Genomic DNA, 21,190 nt, shown 5'->3' with positions numbered 1-21,190 from the left:
CTTCAATTTTCGGATTACAATGGAACAGAGGCACCGGTTGTGTCCCTGGGATCACATAGGGCGTCCATGAGTGCGGGTGGAACTGTGATTAGACTTTCAGTGCTCTGATTTCACTGATACTAACTTGGCTATTAGACTACACCTGCTTCCAAAATTTGCAGTTTAATTCTCCCTTATTGCAGCGGAAGAAGTAGGCGGGATCAAGGGGGCACGATGTGCCCCTACTTTTTTAAATTGTGAAAAAACATTCCCCTACTTCTTATTAAAAGACAACCGTCCACAGTCGGTAAACCCCGATCGTGCAAACGCTTCAGTTAAAATGTTACATTTCATTCACTGAGTCTCCTGTGCAGTGAGACTGAGGGAGGGGTAGGCAGTTTAACAATGAACAGGCCTCCTTGCCAGGGTGCCTCCTTGCTGCAATAAATGCAAATGTGCACAACTGGTTAATCTGTAAATGTTTAGGGGGCTTTGGGAGCAGGTCCTAGTTCAACTGATCAAATCACATTAATTTGACTGGTAGTGCAAGGGAGTTACCAGCTTAGCTGTTCAGTGTGTGCTTTTCAGGGCAGTTAAATTAAAATAAATCATTGCCTATAGTCTGGGTATTACTAAAACCTATATTTTGAAAGCACGGTTTTATCTGAAACCTTTTTGCACATTTGGTAGCAGCCTATCTTATACTGTATTTAATGCACGTTTAACAAAATGACTTCCATTTTCTCAGTGCTTCCTGTCACCAGCTGGGCCCTCGTAGCACTAACAACACACTGGCCACAATTCTCCATTGCACCAACCAAGATTTCATTCATTGGCTTTCTATTTACACACAGACTTCTCAGTGAATTAACTAATAGAAGTGTAATAATGCACAATAGTGCACATACCACTGATTAACGTAACTTTTTTTTAAAATTGAATCCGTGAGTTATGTATGTAGGTACCTAAAGGAGAATATTTTGTTTTTTTAGCCACACCTTTGACCCCACCCCCCACACTCATCGACCCCGCCCCCCACTGCATGCAGCATCACAGTTCCCATGCTTTTTTTAATGCACTTCGACTGCTGCCTTATTGTGCTAAGTAACTTGCTTCTTCCCTTGCTGCCCAATACCGTGCATTTAACAAGTGCATTATCACCTCTGGCGGCATCTAGGCACGGGACGACAGATATTTAATACTACCCACCCCAGTGGTGTGTATTTTATCGACATCAAAGGATGAAACGCTGAGAGAACCGGCCTGGAATCGAATCATTGTGACCACGGTGTGATATGCATCAACTCTGGTCTGGCTGACTCATTTCACTGAGCCACGAGCCCGAGAAACAATGCACCTCTTAATTAGTACTGAGATTTGAATGTGTGTTGGATGATGGAGGTAGCTGCTGGGGCTGAAGGGTTAGCAAACATTTGAAAGCGGGTGATTGTACATCCCGTCTCTGCTCCCCCGGCTGGTCAGGCTGGTCATTGCAGTACACATTTCCACTATTTTTGTTTGGCTTTGATATAGTGCTTTATACCACGTGAGTGCTGTCAGCTGTCTGAACCACTTTCTCTACACCCTACTAGATAACACTACTACCGACCCCCCTCCCCGTGCCCCTATGCCATTCTCTCCCCTCCCCTTGGGTGCTTCTTTCATAGACTCCCAACCCCTCGTCCCGAGTAGAAGAACAGAAGACAGATGAGCTCCCGCCTCCCCCTCTCTCTCAGCCAGGGCTGCGCCTCCATCACCGGGTACCACGAGGAGGAAGGGTCCTGGGAGGGATGCCGGAGGATGCTCTGAGCAGAAAAGCAGGAGCGACGTCCGTTCTGTCCAAGACAAGAAGGGGCAAGAAGAGCGGAAGCCGAGTGTCCTTCGGCAAAAACAGGCAGCCTCACTTCCCTGACAGAGAACAAGAGGTGGGCTCTGAGTCTTTCTAGGCGGCAACAGCATCCCTCCTGTGCGAAAACAGAAGGGGCAGGAGCTGAGCATCTCTGGAGGGGGCAGCAGCGGCCCTTCCCTACACGAGGGAAAGGAACGGGAAGCTGACAGTGGGCATCTATTGGCGACAGCAGACACAGCAGCGAGCGAGTAGGGGACAGCGAGGCTGGATCTCTGCATCCCTGGGTACCAGAAGCCCCTCTCTGCGTAGAAGGAATAAAAGAAACAATTTCTGAACATCTCTGAGTGTCAGCAGAAGACGAAGAGGGGGGCAGGAACTAATCTTCAATGGAGGGTCGCATAGGCAGCAGCACTCCTTCCCTACAAGAGAGAATGGGGCAGCGAGGCAGGAGCTGAGCATCCCTGGGTAGCAGCAGCCCCTCTCTGCACAAAAAGGAGCAGCAGGAAAGGCGCTGGCCACCTAGGCTTGGAAGCAGAAAGGAGCTGGGAGGCAGAGGATGCATCTCTGGATGGAGTCAGAAGGAGCGGTGCTTCCTTGAGAGAAGAGAGGGTAGACAAGGCAGGCGCCGAGAACCTCTGCATTGGGAGGAAAGGATCAGCTCGACCCTTCTAGAGAGGAGGTAGCAGGCACGACAGGAGCTGGGCAGCTCTGCATGGGGACAGAGACAGCAGCCCGGCCGAGAAGAAAAGAAAGAGCAGAACGAGCACAGCAGCCGAGGCAAGGGAAAGGCGCACCGCTGGCTAAGGATGCTCCTGTGAGCGCTTTAGATAAGAGGGTGCGCAAAGGGAGACGCTGGGAGTAGGAATGGAGGGTCAACCAGTTGGATTACAAGCTTGGCTTAGGTTCTCCAAGATGCAGCTTTTTCTTGACATTTTACTGTTGTTGATGTTGCAAGCCCAGCTGGGAGAGGTAGGTGGAACTGTTTTGAGTGGTATTGTATGTTTTTGTTTCTCTCAAACCTGCCCTCCTCATGCAGCAAGCTTTGTATTCACTGTGGACAGAGTCGCTCAGTTTCATGTTTTTGGTGGTATTATTTCATGGGAAAAGTCAGTGAGAGCATGTGGCTCGACGCCAGACAATGACAGTGTGTGTTTAGGAGGCACGCACTCGAGTTCGTGGGGAGAGGCCAGGGGGTTCATCATAGGCTGCCTTCAAACATAAAGCTCCACCCCTTCTGTTACGGCCTATAATTTGTGTGCACGGACCATGTGGATGTAGTCTAGCATTTACTGAATTTGTAATCCCGTCTTTCTCACTTGTCAAAATGTGATTCTCGACAGATGTTTGTATGTATTTTTACATAAGCTAGGGATGAAGCAAGTATAACATCTCTGCTACAGTTTCCTTGCCCTAAAAAGTGAGAGCAAATGAGAGTCACGCTAACCTTGATAGCAACCCTTTAATACAAAGTAAACATTGGCACTCTTCCTTGCAGAAGTAGCTGGCCACAGACATACCTGTTATTGGCTACTGTGGCGACTCCTTGAGTGGGCAGGTTACTACTGAGGCAGGTGTTCTGCTTAAAGGGAGTTGTTCTTTGCAGAGGATGAGGTTCTTGCTAAGGGCTGTCACCCAGGGATGTAAGGCAGGCCCCTGCTGACCCTGCGGCTCGGAGGTGGTGGTGAGGAGAGGGGGTGTTTTCAACCCTCCTGAGAGCCCACGACCCTTTAACGGCCCCATCAAGTCCAAGGTCAGTGAACATCCGTGAGATATGCGAGACTCAGAGGACCCTCATAACATTCTGCGGTTGGTGGTGGTGTTGGTGGGGGGAGTATGGGGGGCAATCATCTTGATTTACTTCACTGCTGTCACCATAATCGTATTGTGATAATGAAAAAATCAACCACCACACTATAGTGCCAGGATATTATTGCTTGACTATCATCTTAGAAAAATATTGTATCTAACTGATTGGTTGAAAAATATAGACTCATTAGGAGATTAGAAAAACATACTACGAATGGAACAATTTTTAGGTCGCTTGCCTATCATCTTAGAAAAATATTGTATCTAACTGATTGTTTGAAAAATATAGGCTCATTAGGAGATTAGAAAAACATACTACGAATGGAACAATTTTTAGGCCATTACATTTCTTTCAGGCAACATTTTCATTAATGATGTTCTGACACACAACCTGAAATATCTCACACACAATGGCCAATTTAAAATAAAACACACACGATGTTTCCTACAAACCTGATTGGTATTTGTTTCTTTTTACTAGAAAATATTCAATTTTGAGTTTCAAGATAAGCACAATATAAGAGGCAGTCTGGATTATATTAATGTTCAACTAAAAGATGTTTACAAAAATGGTGCAGTGTGGATTTAAATAGCATTTGATGGAAAGAAGGGCTATAGGAAAAAGAAGGTATATTATAGTAAAATTGTAATCTATTTCTTCAGTATCAACTGATGTTTTACCTTTTCTGAAACCATAAGAATATACTTATATTAAAGTTTTTTGTCATTTAACTGCCATACAAAAGCCTGTGTAGAGGAGCCTGTGTAGATGGCTAGAGGCGAAACATGTTGAGTTTGTTTGGTGTCTTACATTAGGATTATGTACGGTATAATAGTATATAAGTGTGTGTGTGTATATATATATATATATATATTTATATATATATATATATATATATACATTACAATTCACACTTTTTGTGTATAGATTTAGTTTCCACTATGATGGCTCCTTCAAATTTTCGGTGCTTCTAAGAAGTTACAAATATGGCTAGGTTTTTTTGGATATAGGCACCTTAAAAAAAATATATGGATAAAGTTGCTGACTTTGGACGTTTTCTTGGTATGACATTCTATTAAAAGTGTTAAATCAATGTCCTTCATGCTGTGAGGACAGTCTATTATTTCCCTCATTGATAAACTTATGACAGTGGGCAGAGAAAGAGGTCTGATGCCGAAAAAGTTGGTGAGTTGGATACTGTACAACTGACTGTACAAAATGTATTGGCAATTTTCAGTTGTACAGAGCTGGGTTCTGGTTGCAGTAACCCCCACTTTTTGCCTGTTTTTTAGATGCAACTTAGGCTGAAGTCCACTAGGTTCCCACTAAAAAAGGTCCTTAGAGCCAGTGTTCCTTCCCTAAAACAAAGATACCTGGTCACTTGATCCCCAATTGACAAGGCCCTCCTGCCCCCCCTACAAGCACCTAGTAAATGGCACCCCTGGTACCTAGGGTACTGGTACTGAAGAGGCACCCTCAAAGCTGCATCACAAATTGTGCCACTCTGAGGAACCCAGCACCAACCTTATGCAGACTTCGTTTGCAGGCTGCGTGACAAGATGCTCCCAAAAGTGAAAACATGACATGGCACACAGCCTGTGTGCCATGTCCCTTAACACTGCATGTAATATATATAAGTCACCCCTCTAGCAGGCCTTACAGATCTAAGGCAGGGTGCACTATATTACAATGAGGGCATATATGCATAAGCAGATCTGCCCCGGCTATGCGTCTGTCGATTCTGAGACATAGTAAGTGCACAGGGAAGCAATTTTAAATGCATGTGCTGGGCACTGGTCACTACGAGTTCCCAGCTATATGATAGCTTCTCTGAACCCTGGAATGTTTGGTATGAAACATTTCAGAATAATAAACCCTCACTGATTCCAGTGATGGATTTATGGTCAGCCCATTGGCTAACACCTGGCACTCCCTGTAAATTGAATTTTTAGGTGACATCCCTGAGCCCAAGAACTCAGATTCCTGACTACCTAAGAAGAGCCGAACACTACAGAGTCGCATCAGCAGAGAAGACTACAGACACCAACTCACTTGGCATCAGCCCTACCGACCTGTCTACAGCCCCGAACTATCCTGTGCAAAAAGATGACCTGTCCTGCAGCCTAGCAACCTCAAAAGCTTTGGGAGGACTGCCTGCCTTTGACAAAGATCAAGATCTCCCAAGAACAGTGGAGCTGTCCAAGAAGAAACCAACTTTAAAAGCGAAAGAACCCTGCCCTGAAGAATTGCAAAACCACCTGTAGAACCACCTCTGCAAATGACACAGACAGCCCGAGTCCAAGTGACCCACCAGACCTGTGAAGGCTCCCCAGACATTCTGAGTCCGAGTCCACTGTGGGCTGACCCCTGCCGGACTCTGAAGCCTGCAGCCTCAAACTGAAGACTGCCCCTGACCGCGACCTGCCCAGCAAGCCGTTCTTGATGCCAAAGGATACCCCTACACTCAGAACCCCTGGGCCTTGGGGAGCTGGACCGTCAGTGTCCCTACATCCCGTAGCATCAGAACTTACCTGGGAAGCTGTGGTTTTTCTTTGTTTAGTCTCCTGTCCCGAGCCTGCAGCCTTTTTCCAAAATTGATCTCCCCTATTGATTTGAATTGGGTGCCCAATGCTGCGCTGGCATTTTGCACCCTGCCGCCCCTGTGCCGCTGAGCATGTAAGTTTTGTGCTGCCTTGGGGTACCCCTGAGCTTACTGCAAACCCCGAGATCAATTCCTGACACCGCTGTGCTCACTGGTGAGCAGTGCATCTTCGATTAACCCCTATCTCCATTGGTTAACATTGGGCGCCCAATGCTGTGTTGGCACTCTGCACCTGGCCGTCCCTGTGCCGCTGTGGGTGATCTCTTGGTACTTATTTGACTGTTGCTTGGTGTTGACCTAAAACCCCTAAGACTGGATTTGTAAGTTATTTATTTATGTCCAAAACTGTATTTTTGTTTTCTTTCCATAGGTTAACATTGCTGAACTGAAAAATTGCACTGTGTTGATTTTTGAAACCGCAAAGTATTTATGCTTGCAAACCAACTTACATGATTATAAATATAAAGCTTAATGTTATTTTTCTTAATTGGTCTTGGATGTATTCTTTAAGTGTGTGTCTCATTTATTCCCTCTGTGAGTACAACAAATGCTTACACTACCCTCTGATAAGCCCAACTGCTCACCTACACTACCACAAACAGAGCATTAGTCCTATCTACGTTTGCCTCTGCAACACTATAGAAAAGTGCCACTGTTGGCATGGTTAACCCCCACCTTTGCCTGATATTGATGCTAACTTGACTGAGAGCGTGCTGGGATCCTGCTAACCAGGGCCCAGAGCCAGTGTTCTTTCCCAAAACTGTACCATTGTTCACACAAATGTCACACTCTTGGCACACAGCTAAGTCCCTTGTAAAGGGACTTAGCTGTGGCCAGGTAAGGTCCCCAAGGGCTGCAACGTGTATTATGCCACACTAGGGGGCCCCTCACCAAGCACATGCACACTGCCATAGCAGTTTGTGTGTGTTGGTGGGGAGAAAAAGACAAAGTTGACCTGGCACCCTTATCATGGTGCCATGCCCACCAACCACTGCCTGTAGCATAGGTTACAGCCCTAAGGCAGGGTGCACTATACCACAGATGACGGCATAGTTACATGAGTAATATGACCCTACAGTGTCTAAGTCCATTCTTAGACATTGTAAGTGCAGTGTGGCCATATTGAGAACATGGGTTGGAGTGTGTCATTACGAACTTCTCAGCTCAATGATGGCTTCACTGAAGTCTGGGAAGTTTGGTATCAAACTTCTCAGCACAATAAACGCACAATTATGCCAGTGAGGGGTTTATTGCAAAATGCACTCAGAGGGCATTTTAGAGATGCCCCCTGTATTTTAACCAAACTTCTAGTGCAGGACTGACCAGTTTGTGCCAGCCTGCCACTTCCAGACAAGTTTCTGACCTCATGGGGTGAGAGCCTTTGTGCTCTTTAAGGCCAGAAAGAAAGCCTGCACTGGGTGGAGATGCTTCACACCTCCCGTCTGCAGTAACTGTAACACCTGGTGGTGAGCCTCAAAGGCTCAGGCCTCCTGTTACAGTGCCCCAGGGCAAACCAGCTAGTGGAGATGCCCGCACATCGGACAAAGCCCCAATTTTGGCGGCAGGTCAGGCAGGAAACTTAGGCAAAACAAGGAGGAGTGTCCACTTCAGCCTGGACTACCCCTAAGATGTCCAGAGCTGAAGAGACCCCCTCCCTGTAGATTCCTCCATCTTGGTTTGGAGGACAGGGACCAATAGTGTTAGGTCTGTGTCCCCCTTTCCAGAAGGGGAGGACGCCGGAAGGGTATAGTCACCCTCAAGGATAGTAGCCATTGGCTACTGACCTCTGACCCCTGTAATGCCCCTACATCCAGGATTTTAGGGCACCCCTGAATCTAGCTCACCAGATTCCTGGCAATTTCAAGAAGACAAGAAGAAGAAAGAAGAAGGACTGCAAAGCTGCCCCCTAGCAGAAAAGACTGAAGACACCAGCTAATTTGGACCCAGCACTACCAGCTTTTCTCCAGCTTCTGAAGCCCCTGCTTCAAAAAGATGATGCATTCCGCAGGATCAGCAACCTCTTAAAAGCCCCAAGAGGAGTGCCTGCCCAGCAGAGGACCAAGAACTCCTGAGGACAGCAGCCCTGTCCACAAAGAAACTCCAGCAAAGGACTCCAGAACCGTCCCGATCCACAAGTCATGTCCACTCTGCACCCAACACCCACGGCCCGTGTCCAGGTGGCCCAATGGTCTAGAGCAGGTCCCCAGGCGATTCTTACCTAGTGTCTACCCTGGGTCGACCCCTCCTGATGAACACAACAATGCCTGCAGACTAAAACCAGAGGACTCCCCTGCCCCTAAAGGATCCAGACGAAGATACCAGATGCCAAAAGATACCCTGCACCCGCAGCCCCTTGGCATTGGGGAACCCGATATCCAGTGCAGCAACATGCAGCAATCGGCCCTCCTCTTTGTCCAGCCTATGGTTTCCCTGAACTGACCTCCTGGACCCAACCTGCAGCGTTCTTGTGACCCCTGGTTTCCCCTTTTCAAAAGCATTAGGAGCCTGAACCTGAGTTAGCACCCTGCACCCTGCCACCCCTGTGCAGCCTTGTTTGGTGCTGACCTGTGCCCCTCCCCCCCCCCCCATGGTGCTCACCTAAACCCCCCAGGTCTGCCCTCTGAAAACACAGGTACTTACCTGCTGGGAGATCCAATTCCGAGTGCCCCCAGTCTCCATAGGAGCCCATTCTAAATCTTACATCAACTTTGACCTCTGCACCCGGCCGGCCCCGTGATGCTGGTGGTGGGTGCTTGGAGTTAACTTGGAACCCCAACCTATGGACATCCTAACCCCCAGAGACAGGAACTGTAAGTCTTGTACCTACCTCAAAACTATACTAACATTTTTCCCCCCTAGAAATGTGTTTCAAAATTGCATTGTCAACTTTTAAAACAAATTATTGCTATTTATTTGAAAAACATTTAACTTGCCAAATTGAAACAAAGTGCTGTTGATATATATGCTTGCTACTTACTTGTCAATGTACTTAACTGCAATCAGAATCTTGTGGTTCTAGAAATAAAGTAACAAAATATATTTTTGCTATATAAAACTATTGGCCTGGAGTGTGTGCTTCCTTTATTGCCTGTGTGTGTACTATCCTCTGATAAGCCTAACTGTTTGACCACACTACCACAGAAGAAAGCATTAGTGTTAACTACTTTAGTCTCTGTTAAGCCTCTGGGAAACCCCTAGACTCTGTGCACACTATATCTCATTCTGATATATTATATACAGAGCCAGCTTCCTACAAATAACAATTAGGGATCCACTGGTCTCTCTGCACAGTGTACTTAATTTTAGTGCACTATATAGAGAGCCAGCTTCCTACATTGGTGGAACAGTGGTGGAGTTTGCGACTTTGCATTTGCTGATACCACTTGGTCAATGAGGGACCATATGAGTATATCCAAAAACCGCCTTTAGTTAAATTGCACTTTTTGAACTGGGTATTCAAATTCCTAAAAGTAGCTGTAAGGGCCCTTGTTAGGCCCCTGTAGCTTTACAGTAAGACCTACAAACTTACTGTAGTTAGGACTGCATAAACTGTGTTAGGTACTGTTGTCTAACTCAAAAAGGTCCCAACTTTAGTAAAATAATGAGTACCTCAGAGGGCAGGCTTGTGGAGCTCGACCTCACCCCTTCCCTTCATCTCAAACACAGAAAACTGAGGTGGCTTTATAAATTGTATAACATAAAAACTGGCTCGAATTCTACCAGTGCAAAGCTCCAGAAGCTACTTGCAGAGTATGAGAAGGCCCATCCTTCTGGTGGAGCCCCTGATAATGATAATCAAGACAACTCAAGTGAGGATGAGGAAAGGGACCCTCCTTAACTTGAAATAGAGGAATCAGTACCCCAAGTGTCTAGGACACCTCCCTCTAGTGAGGATGGCTCAGGTTCCTCAAGTTCCAGAGATAGAGTCCCTGAAGAAGATGCTCACTTAGAGAGACTAGCTAAGAGACTGGACCTGGAAACAGGATCTTAGCTATAAAAAGGGAAAGAATAGAAATGGGTTTAGCACCCATGATTGGTAGCAGCAATTTCATAACTAGGGACAGAGTAGATCACTGTGACCATAAAATCCCCAAAGGGAATGTCCCCAAATATGAGGAAGGTGATGCTATCACTAAGTGGTTCACAGCCTAGGTTTCCAGATGACTTGCCAAACAGCACTGGGGAACTCTCCTGTGGGAACTCTTCTCAGGAAAGTGTAGGGACTCCTCACTCTGAATGAGGCAGATGCAACATCCTGTGATCTCATGAATGCTACACTGATTGAGGGATTTGGGTTAACCACTGAATAATATACAATCAGGGTTAAGGAGACTCACAAAACCCCAGGTCAGTCCTGGGTTGATTTGTGGACCTTTCAGTGAAAACACTAGATGGTTGATTAAAGGAAAGTCAGGTGCAAGATTATGATGGGCTTTATAATTTGATTATGAAGGAACACCTATTAAGTAACTGTACTTCTGAGAAGTTGTATTATTATCTATTGGACCTGTGGCCAGTCTCTCCCCAAGAGCTGGAGAGGAAGGCGGATCCCTGTGTTAGAATTAGGGTGTCTAAGACAAGACACAGAGGTGGTGACCATAAGAAAAAGTCAGGGAAGCCCCTCCAAAGATAAAAAGGTGAACAACCCTAAAAATAAAGAAAACAAGTCCTCAGTAGGCCCCAAAATCTGTTCAGAAGGGTGGGTCTCAAGAACCTCACAAAACAAAAGTGGGCACCAGGGTAAAAACTGGGATGCCACCAAGGCATGGTGCTCTGGCTGTAAGCAGACAGGGCACCGAATAAAGGGCACTGCCTGTCCTAAAAACAAACCCACAAGTAAACCTCCAGGGATTGCCACTGTAGCTGTAGGGGATGATTCCTCGGATGAGGATGTCCTCTTCACTTTTAAAAGGAAGATGGGGCCAACAGGTGAGTTGGATATTCCAGAAGGGAGTAAACACTTCCACCACCTACTGGTGAAAGCTATCCCTGCCACTGCCCTGAGAGATATCTGTGCCAGTCACATTTGTGCATGACAGGCTGGTACTGTCAAACCAGTATATCACAGGTGAGACTGGCAGGATAAGGGTTATCGCAGGGGAGGTCACTTTCAGGCCTGTGGCTTTGAACCTTATTTGGAGAAGGGTGATAGTCAGTACAGGCCTCCCCCTTGATTGTCTCCTTGGTAGAAACCTCCCAGAGGTTGGTCACAGACCAAAAGAGGAGCTAGTCTAGGGCCAGCCCTCTTCCAAGGATTCTAGGGGTGCTGCCCCTGCAGTAGGTGCAAATAGGCCTCAGAAGAAAAAGAAAGGAAAGACGTGTAGGAAGGGTAGGCAACATTTAGCCAAAGCTCCAGTAAGCCAAGGAGATTCTGCTCTAGTGAGGAAGAACTCCAAATTTGGCACTGGTGAAGCCCAGCCTAACCCACAAGACGTCCTGACTAGTCAGGTGCTAGTAAGCACCTGTTAACCTTGAGTTGGTGGCTCCCCAACTAACATAAAGGAGAGTGGAAGAAGGGTGTTTGCTACAGGGTGTAGTAAATGTAGTTCATTTTAGTGCACTATATAGAGAGCCAGCTTCCTACATCAGTGCACGATATAATTCCAATACTTGCTATTTCAAGAATGATGCTCTGAAATCTATGTAATTTAGAGGCACCGACCGTGAAATAAATCGCTTTGTAGGAGCAGAATTAAAGTGTGTCACCTTCATTCCCAAAGGGGCACATAAAAGGTAGGATGGAAAAACATTTTTGCCATAAGTGAAAAGGGAAAGCAAATTCGCAAGCAAGTAATGAAAAAAACAAAGAAATGGGTTTTGCAGTTCAATATAGCTTTTGACTGTGTCCTCAGGCAGACACATCTCTTGGTGTTCTTGAGCAAAGCAAAGTTTATGCATGTGCAGTATGGGGAAAGTAAATCAGTGGGTGCACCAGTTTCTTTCTCACAGTGAACAGTGTGATGCCTGTACATTCAAACCATCGGTAAACCATAAAACGATGGGGTCAAGAAGTACTGCACTTTTGTTTGAGGCAACTGCAAAGAGCCATTCACAAGTCAGCCTGGCATGTGACACATTTAGCGATGTGCAATACGTGTGCATTGTGCAGGCCATGTGCAAGTGCATCCAATACAGAACTTTGCAACTCTTTGAAGAGGTGTCAACTTTTTGTACCACAGGAAGATGGTCTGTAAATGTTTTGAAAGTATCTACTTATTTGTTTTGTCAAGTGTCATCCTGCTGCCTGAGACACATGAACATGGGCCCTGTGGCCTTACCACAATGCCTACTTGCATTCATGGCCCTTGGGCAGATACAGCATTAGAACTCATGAGGTCGGAGGCTCTCAAATATCAAAGCATTAATAGTTGCAGGTTTCAGTACCTCTTTAGAGGGGACACTGGACTCCCGGTGACGCTAGGCTGTAACAGTGAAATTAATATTTCTCTGAGAAAACGGATACTTTCAGTACACTTTGGTAGGCTTTAATTACAGGTTTTTGTGAGTTCAGAGAAGCACACGCGCTATGCTGACAATTTTGTCTCTATGCTTCTTTCTCGCTGAATTAGGACTGAGGGGGCGAATTTCCAGTCTTGAGTGTAGCTAAGGGAGCAATTTTCGCTGGCATCGCGAATCCTTGAACCAAATGGTTTGTAAGAGGTTCAGAGAACTATGAACTTGAATCTGCTCTCGCTGGTAGGCAGCAGAGCTGATGCAGGGCTGGTAAAATATGGTCTGTTTTCCTCAGATTCAGGCAATGTCTCACAGCCTGCATAAGGTTCCGCTCCAGTTCCAGTCCACCCATGCAAACAATGTGTAATAGCTCAAGGGTGACAGCACTAGAGCTCCTGTGAATTTACTGAAGTTATCCACATGCAGCGGCTGGAGGGGCCTCCTTGGCATCATGAAGAGGAGCCAGTTCTCGGTATGAAAGCCATGGTCTGCTCATTGAAGGAGATGTCCATACTGACCCAGACACCAAGGGGCATATTTATACTCTGTTTGCACCGAATTAGTGTCATTTCTTTTACTCTAATTCGGTGCAAAACAAACTCCATATTTATACTTTGGTGCTAGACCCGTCTAGCGCCACATTTATGGAGTTAAAGTCATTTTTTTAAAGTGGAGACCTACCTTGCCTTAATGAGGTGCAAGGTAGGCGTTCCAGTGCAAAAAATGACTCTATGGCCTTAACGCCATATTTAGGGGCATATTTCTACTCTGCTGCATATTTATACTCTGTTTGCACCGAATTAGCGCCTTTTTTTAAACTCTAATTCGGTGCAAAACTAACTCCATGTTTCTACTTTGGTGCTAGACCCGTCTAGGACCAAGGCCCTGATTTGTATATTTTTTGTGCCACATTAACGTCATTTTTTGATGCAAAAGTGTCACAAACTTACAAAATATTGGCCCTTATTTATACTTCTTGCTGCAAAACTGCACTAACTCAGTTTTGCACCAAAAAGTTTAGCACCGACTTGCACCATTTCTGTGCACCAGCCGGGCACCATATTTATGGAATGGTGCAAGCTGTTGCAAAGGGTAGGCTAGAGTAAAAAAAATGACTTTAGTCGGATGGGGCTGGCAGTATAGAAGAAGAGGGTTTGGCACCAAAAAATGACTTTAGGCAGGTCAGAGTAAAAAAAAATGACTCTAACCAGATTAGCGTCATTTTATGGTGCTAAGCCTACCATGCCACATGACTCCTGCCGTAGAAAAGTCAGGAGTCATGCCCACCACCCCAATGGCCAGCACAGAGGACAAGGGTCCCCTGGGCATGGCCATTGCACCCTGTGCCATGTATTGGGGCCCATTTCAGGGCCCCTTATGGCACTTTCAAAAATAAAATGCAATCTACCTGTACATACCTGGGATGGGGTCCCCCATCCTCCGCAGTCCCTCTCGTGTGGGTGGGGGTGCCCCTGGGCCCTGGGGAGGGCAGCTGTGGGCTTATTCCATGGTATTCCACCATAGAAATAGGCCCACAGGTCCCCTAACGCCTGCTCTGACCCAGGCTTCAGAAAAGCAAGCTTTGCCCCATTTTTTGGCCCCTCCTCCCTCCCTTGCACCATTTTTGCATGGGAGTATAAATATGGCGTTAAGGCCATAGAGTCATTTTATGCACGGGAACGCCTACCTTGCATCTCATTAAGGCAAGGTAGGTTTCCACTTCCAAAAAATGACTTTAACTCCATAAATTTGGCGCTAGACGAGTCTAGCACCAAAGTATAAATATGGAGTTCGTTTTGCACCGAATAGGAATAAAAAACAATTACGCTAATTCAGTGCAAACAGAGTATAATTATGCCCCTTAGCGTCAAAAAATGACACTAATCTGGTTAGAGTAATTTATTTTGACTCTAACCTGCCTAACGTCATTTTTTATTTTTACGCTAGCCTACTCTTTGCACCAGCCTCAGCCCTGATCCTCTTAGACCTATCAGCCGCCTTCGATACAGTCTGCCACCGCACCCTACTAACCCGTCTACACGAAGCCGGCATCCAAGACAAAGCCCTCAACTGGATCTCCTCCTTTCTCTCCGGCAGAACCCAGAGGGTCCGACTCTCACCTTTCCACTACAAAGCCACCAACCGCATCTGCGGCGTCCCTCAAGGCTCCCCACTAAGCCCAACGCTATTCAACATCTACATGGCCTCCCTCACACAACTGGCCCGCCAGCACAACCTCAGCATCCTCTCCTACGCCGACGACACCCAGCTCGTCCTCTCCCTGACCAAAGATCCTCACACCGCCAAAGCCAACCTTCACGAGGGACTGAAATCCATCGCCGAATGGATGAGCAACAGCCGCCTAAAACTTAACTCCGACAAGACGGAAGTCCTCATCCTCGGGCGCACCCCCTCGGCCTGGAACGACTCGTGGTGGCCCACCGCCCTGGGCCCTCCACCCACCCCAGCCAACCACGCACGAAATCTCGGCTTCATCCTCGACTCCGCCCTCACCATGTCCAAACAGGTCAACGCAGTCTCATCCTCCTGTTTTAACACCCTCCGTATGCTCTGCAGGATCTTCAAGTGGATTCCAACAGGAACCAGAAAGACGGTAACACAAGCCCTCGTCAGTAGCAGACTCGACTACGGCAACGCACTCTACACAGGCATCCCAACAAAAGACATCATACAACTCCAACGCATCCAGAACGCATCCGCCCGCCTGATCCTCAACATACCCCGCCGATGTCACATCTCCCATCACCTGAGGGACCTCCACTGGCTCCCCGTGGACAAGAGGATCACCTTTAAACTCCTCACCCACGCACACAAGGCTCTACACGACACCGGACCCACCTACCTGAACACCAGACTCAACTTCTACGTTCCCTCACGTCAACTACGCTCTGCCAACCTTGCCCTCGCCATCGTCCCCCGAACCCAGCGCAAGACCTCTGGCGGCAGATCCTTCTCCTACCTCACCGCCAAGACCTGGAACGCACTCCCAACCTCACTACGCCAGACCCAGGACCTCCTCACCTTCAGGAGACTCCTCAAGACATGGCTCTTCGAACGATAGCAGCACCACCCCCCCTCCCCCCTAGCGCCTCGAAACCCTAACGGGTACATAGCGCGCTTTATAAATTATTGATTGTGGTGCCCAGCTGGTGCTCAAAAATGGTGCAAGTCGGTGCAAAACTCTTTGGTGTATTATTGCGTTAGTGCAGTTTTGCACCAAAAAGTATAAGTAAGGCCCCAAGATTCTTTACTTTTGCGCAATTCCAGTGTTCATCCAGTGGCACATGGCTTCTGATGGGCTGGCATGGTCAACAGAATATGTCTCCTCAGTAAGCAGAGTAGTAAGGGGGCTATGGGCCCTAATACAAGCAAGGAATATGGGCCCCCAACCCACTGATTTTGTGCTACAAAAAGGCTATAATCAATGTGCCCTGAGTCCCTCCCACTCCTGGGCTATGGTGCTTTTGCACCTGCTCCAATAGTGAATACTGCGCGCCTTTCTTTAAACCCAGTCAAGCACAAATAGCTCTTTTTCAAGACCTGGACATGTTGTAAGCTTTCAGAATGTTCTTTTGATGTTCACTGATTTCCTACAGACGGACATCACTTAGGCAATTCTCCACCGGGATGCACTTAAACCTTGAATAGCTGAAAGCGAGAGAGGTGAGACTAGCAGAAACCTCAATTGACATTGTTGTTGAAAACACCAGTAAGAAAGGAAGGACCGCATCTAGCCTTAGGTGATGCCTTGTAGTCCATTGTCGGGTGTCCCTTTAGAAGCTCACGATCAATGAAGGAGGATTGACAGTTTCTGCTGGCCTTACATCAGCGGCAAGAGGAGATCATCCCTTGTGTTAATGAAGACCAACGTAGTACTCTTGAGTGGCCAGAATTAGGGGTGTGCAAAATTCTTTCAATTTGCATTTACATAATTATGCAGAATTTGTGAAAAAGTCTGAAATTACACGTAATTACACAAAATGCAAAACTAGCATTTAACGCTATATTTTAAGGTGAAATGCACCCTACTCCCCCTCCCCCCCCCTTCCATTTTGGACCAGAAGCAAGCATTTGGCCTTTAAAAAAGTGCAAAAAACTCAAACACCTAAACTAAAAGCTGGTTAATGTTTGAATACTCCCAGGTTCCTTTCCAGAGCAATCATCCTAGAGACAATGGGATAGTGGGATGATACATCAATGTTTTGTTTTCTCCAAAGCTATGGATTTTGCTGCCATTGCCATATGATCCATCATCTGCTTTTTATTCTGTAGTTTCGAGAAAAGAAGTGTTTCAAACTAACAAGGATGAAACGTTGCAAAGAATACTCCACTTGGATGGAAGGCAATGCAGCTTTACAAATATTATCCAGTCTTCTTTCACAGTTGATTGCTCAATTACAAAACTAAACTATTGTCCTGTCCTGCAGATGGTATTAATCCACAGTAGATGGATAAGGGAAATGTTTTTGTCCACTACAGGACATTAGAAAAAACACATATGTTTTAAAAATGAAGGAAAGAAAGTTTCATTCATGCATGTCACACCTGAGAAGAAAGACTAAGAAAGGTATGAGTTGGGGAGAGAGACAGGGAGGCAAAATGAAGGGAGTGAAACAAGGTTGGAGAAGGAGTCTTAGCAAATGAGGGAATGGGGCGGGAAGAAAAAGAGGAATGCAGAGAGTATGGGAGTGTAGGATGAATAGATGGATGAAGTGAGGAAGCAAGAGCAGATGGGAAGGAGGGGAGTGCATCCATAATATTGATTACCTCTACATTTCCTGTGTAAGTATACAGATAAGTATAGATTTACTATTATTAAGTTCACATTTACGTAGCTGGATATAGTGGTAGTCGATATTGAAGAAGCAATACTTTCGCAATATTTTCACTGCAAAACAGCAACGCTTTACCTTCTGACCACTTGACCTTGTTTACACATGTGTTGTAGTTGAATTTCTGTGACAAGATTAAAGACTATTAATAATTCCCAATGACAGAGCTGAAAAGTGCCATTTTTGATAGCTCAATGGAGGTTGGATACATACGTTCATTGTAGGAAATCAACCTTTATTACGTGGTCAATCCAGATTTTTCACCTTTTGCTAGACCCTATATTTTTGCTGACTTTAGAATTCTGTACACTTTGCTTTTGCTGACCAGGATTAGAGTGCCTCTGCTCCCCCTTTAAGCATGGCTGAATTGGTTTGTTTCTAATTGGCACATTTAACTTGCCTATAAGTCCCTAGCTTATGATGTAGAAAGTGCACCAGGACCTGTAAGCTAAATGCCACTGGTGGACTGCAGCACCTACTGTGTAATCTACTACAGTGGCATGGCAAATATGACTTTAGGCCTACTCCATGTAGCCTGACTGTAGCAGTGTAAAACTGCAATGCAACTGGTTAAAATAAACCATTTTGACAGCTTTAAACCTCTGTTTTAAAATTATTTTCACCCATATGTATGTTGGGCAGCCCACAAGGAATGGTACATACCATTTAAAAGTAGAACATCTAGAAAATTAATGCTACCATGTCTCTACAGTAAAAGGTCAGAAAAGCTGTTTTCACTGTGGCAGGTTTAGTTTTCCTGTGTAGACAACCAAAGCACAGATTAAAATTCTAATACTGTATCTCGGGTATGGGACCAGTCATTAAAAAACAATTTTAATAGTTATTAAACATCCAAATCAATGGTAAACTTGATTGAAGACTTTTACCATCTTGAAAATCCAGACACATGGCATTTTTGGGCCTATTCACAATAGGGCAAAGAGGACCAACTGGAAAATCGGGAAAGGTCACTATTAGGATCTTTTAAACTATTAGTAGGGAGGGGCAAGGAGTCACCACTACCCCCTAGATAGTATTAGGCATACATGTAGCATCCCTAGGCACCCTCTCCAGAACAGTTTCTGGATCTGTGGAAGATCAGAAGAGGACTGTACCCTTTGTCTGTGACCTGGGAGGAGACTTGAAAGATTGCACCAGCTATCTCTTGTACCTAGGACAAAGAAGTGAATGCCAATGGTTAGTTGGCTGGCCTTCTGTGTGGTGACAGGGAACCAACAAGATGCAAAGCCCTATTTCATAGAAGTACCCAACTGACCAGTGGCAAATGGACCTGGACTGATCCCTGCTGTTGGCCTCTCCATGATAACATCTGAGTTTCTGGGGGGCTTTAGAAATGTACTTCTCTTGAGACTTAACAGATTGAGTCAAAAGGTAACATCTTTGACCAGGACAAACCTGGTTGGTGTAACTGACCCGTGCTCCATCTCAGTAAGCTTGAAATTGTGCCTAGCCTGCCTCAACCAGAGACTACCATTGGCACCTTGCACTTTCTACCTAAAACTTTAAAATGCATATCTCTGAACCTCCTATCAGATTTTTGTCATTTTTTAAAATTACTCTACTTTTCTAATTTAGTTTGGGATTTTTATTGTTGTTGGTATTTTTGCTTCATTGCTGTTTTGGTATTGCATAAATGCTTTACACATTGCTTCAAGGTAAGCCTTTCTGCTCTGTGCCATAGCTGCCAAGGGGTTGTGCTCAGGTTAATTTAGTGACCTTGAAAGATCACAAGGACAAGGGTTGTGATTACTTCTTGAAGTAGGAAGTTGAGCAATCCACTAAAAAGAAACAAACTGTAGGGCTTTAGACTCCAGATAACCTCTTTGTTAATGATGTGTACTTGGCTTTAGATTCTTAATGTTCCTTTATTTGATTGTGTATGGCTAGGTTTTGAGAGGTTTTGTGAGACATTGGTCTCTAGAGCAGCCTATAATTTGCGAACTCAGCTACAAACATGGCTCATGAAGGTATGTCTTGGAACTCCTGCATATTTGAATGCAGAATGTAAATCGTTCTCTGACCTCCAGCTTGTCTGTCAAGGACTTTGCCTCGAGGCACATTCAAGATTCAGCCCTCTAAGCCAAGCACAGTGTCCTTCTGGATATGACGAGGGCCACGTTCTTAATACAGAATATGTGTGTTCTTAGACTTCATTACTTGTTAACCGAGAGACAGCATCCACTTCACTTTTGTACAGTTTAGCTGCCCTGCAGCAATGCTCAGATATTCTGCTAGTAAGATTAACTGCTCAAAGATAATTAAATCATTCTTGATATTGAAAATGGCATTCTGCCTAGCTTTGCTTAAGGTTTGTTTGTGAGATTTCTCAAGGCTTTTTAAACACCTCAATTAAATCTTTTTATTTTAGGTTTGTGGTTTACGCAATCGGATGACTCACAACTTTGTGTATTTTTTGCAATTTAATGATTGAAAGTTCCACAAAGTGTGAAGCAAACATTGGCAAAATCAAGTGCTCTAGGTTAACTGTAGGCCTCGGAGAAATTTCCAATAAACAGGTGTAATCTTGTATAATTCCAGTAATTTTGAATAATGCTTGTTATGTGAAATTCACTAAATTATGCTGTTATGCTACATCTAGTATTTACATACCATTCACAGCAAAAGAATAGCATGAGAGCATGGGAACAATGTTAACGGCCATAGCTCGAACAGCTTCTGTTTGCAGATGTTGTGGTTTTTGCACTATGTTTTTAGCATGAAGTCCATCCTGTAAATTAGTCAATAGGTACACTGGTAAAATGAGCTTACCTGCAGCTGTATTCTTAACACCCCAGTTGGTCCCTGAGGGAGAGCTCAGCTGCCAATGGAACCCTTATGCACATTCTAAATATAGCATTCTACAGCAACTGCTTGAATCTCGTGGCTGTGGCCCCGAGACTGATATCTGTATGAGAGCGTGAGAGAAGACACCACACATTCTCATGTCCAAAATAGATGCAAGGGTGCATTTCAACCTAAAGTATAACTACCTATGGCGTTTTTGCCTTCTACATAGTTATACATAATTTTATGTAATTTTCCCAAAATGTTGCATAATTACGCACAAGAACATATCACACATTTTGCACAACCCTACCTCAATATGTAAATGTGTGTAAACACCATTATCCACAATTGCTGATTAAATGAGTTATAAGCTCAAAAGCTGTTTCTCACATTAAAAAATACCTTATTGGGATTCCCAGTGCTAGGAAAAATAGCAAAAACGTGATTGCTTTCTATACATAATGCATATAGCAGATGCAGAACAGAATGTGGTATATAGTGCGATGATTCATTGTACTTTTCAGATATAAAACAGTCCCTCATGCATCCCAATGGAAGCAGTTTCCGAAAGATGGAATACTACACCAAATAGCCAACAGTATGAAGTGAGAGATTAATATTCAGCTTGGTGGAGCTAACCCCCACTCTAGCCATATATTAACAATTAGTAGTAATAAATCATTCAGACTACTGCATTGTCATGCTAGACCTAACAAAATGACGGACAGCTTTGTGGCTCTTTATTGCAGCGGGAAACTCTTGCCACTGTCATTTAGGGTTGTGGGTGGACTGGCACCACCTGGCAGATGTCCCACTGCTTGAAACCTCACCAACTCCAG

At 45.2% G+C, this 21,190-nt stretch overlaps 1 protein-coding gene across 1 annotated transcript in view; it reads left to right on the top strand.

Moving 5' to 3' along the window:
- The first annotated feature begins 1,545 nt into the window (after nucleotides 1–1,545).
- OLFM2 (olfactomedin 2) overlaps nucleotides 1,546–21,190 on the top strand; it is a 960,795-nt gene continuing 941,150 nt past the window's right edge. Inside the window, exon 1 of the mRNA XM_069231784.1 lies at nucleotides 1,546–2,797. Coding sequence (XP_069087885.1) covers nucleotides 2,693–2,797 — 105 coding nt within the window. The 5' untranslated portion in view covers nucleotides 1,546–2,692. The remainder of the gene's footprint in view (nucleotides 2,798–21,190) is intronic.

The sequence above is a fragment of the Pleurodeles waltl genome, chromosome 4_2 (genome assembly GCF_031143425.1).
Source record: "Pleurodeles waltl isolate 20211129_DDA chromosome 4_2, aPleWal1.hap1.20221129, whole genome shotgun sequence".
In the NCBI taxonomy this organism is placed as follows: domain Eukaryota; kingdom Metazoa; phylum Chordata; class Amphibia; order Caudata; family Salamandridae; genus Pleurodeles; species Pleurodeles waltl.
Note: the sequence above shows the minus strand (reverse complement) of the source record. Positions and strands in the feature narration are given on the sequence as shown.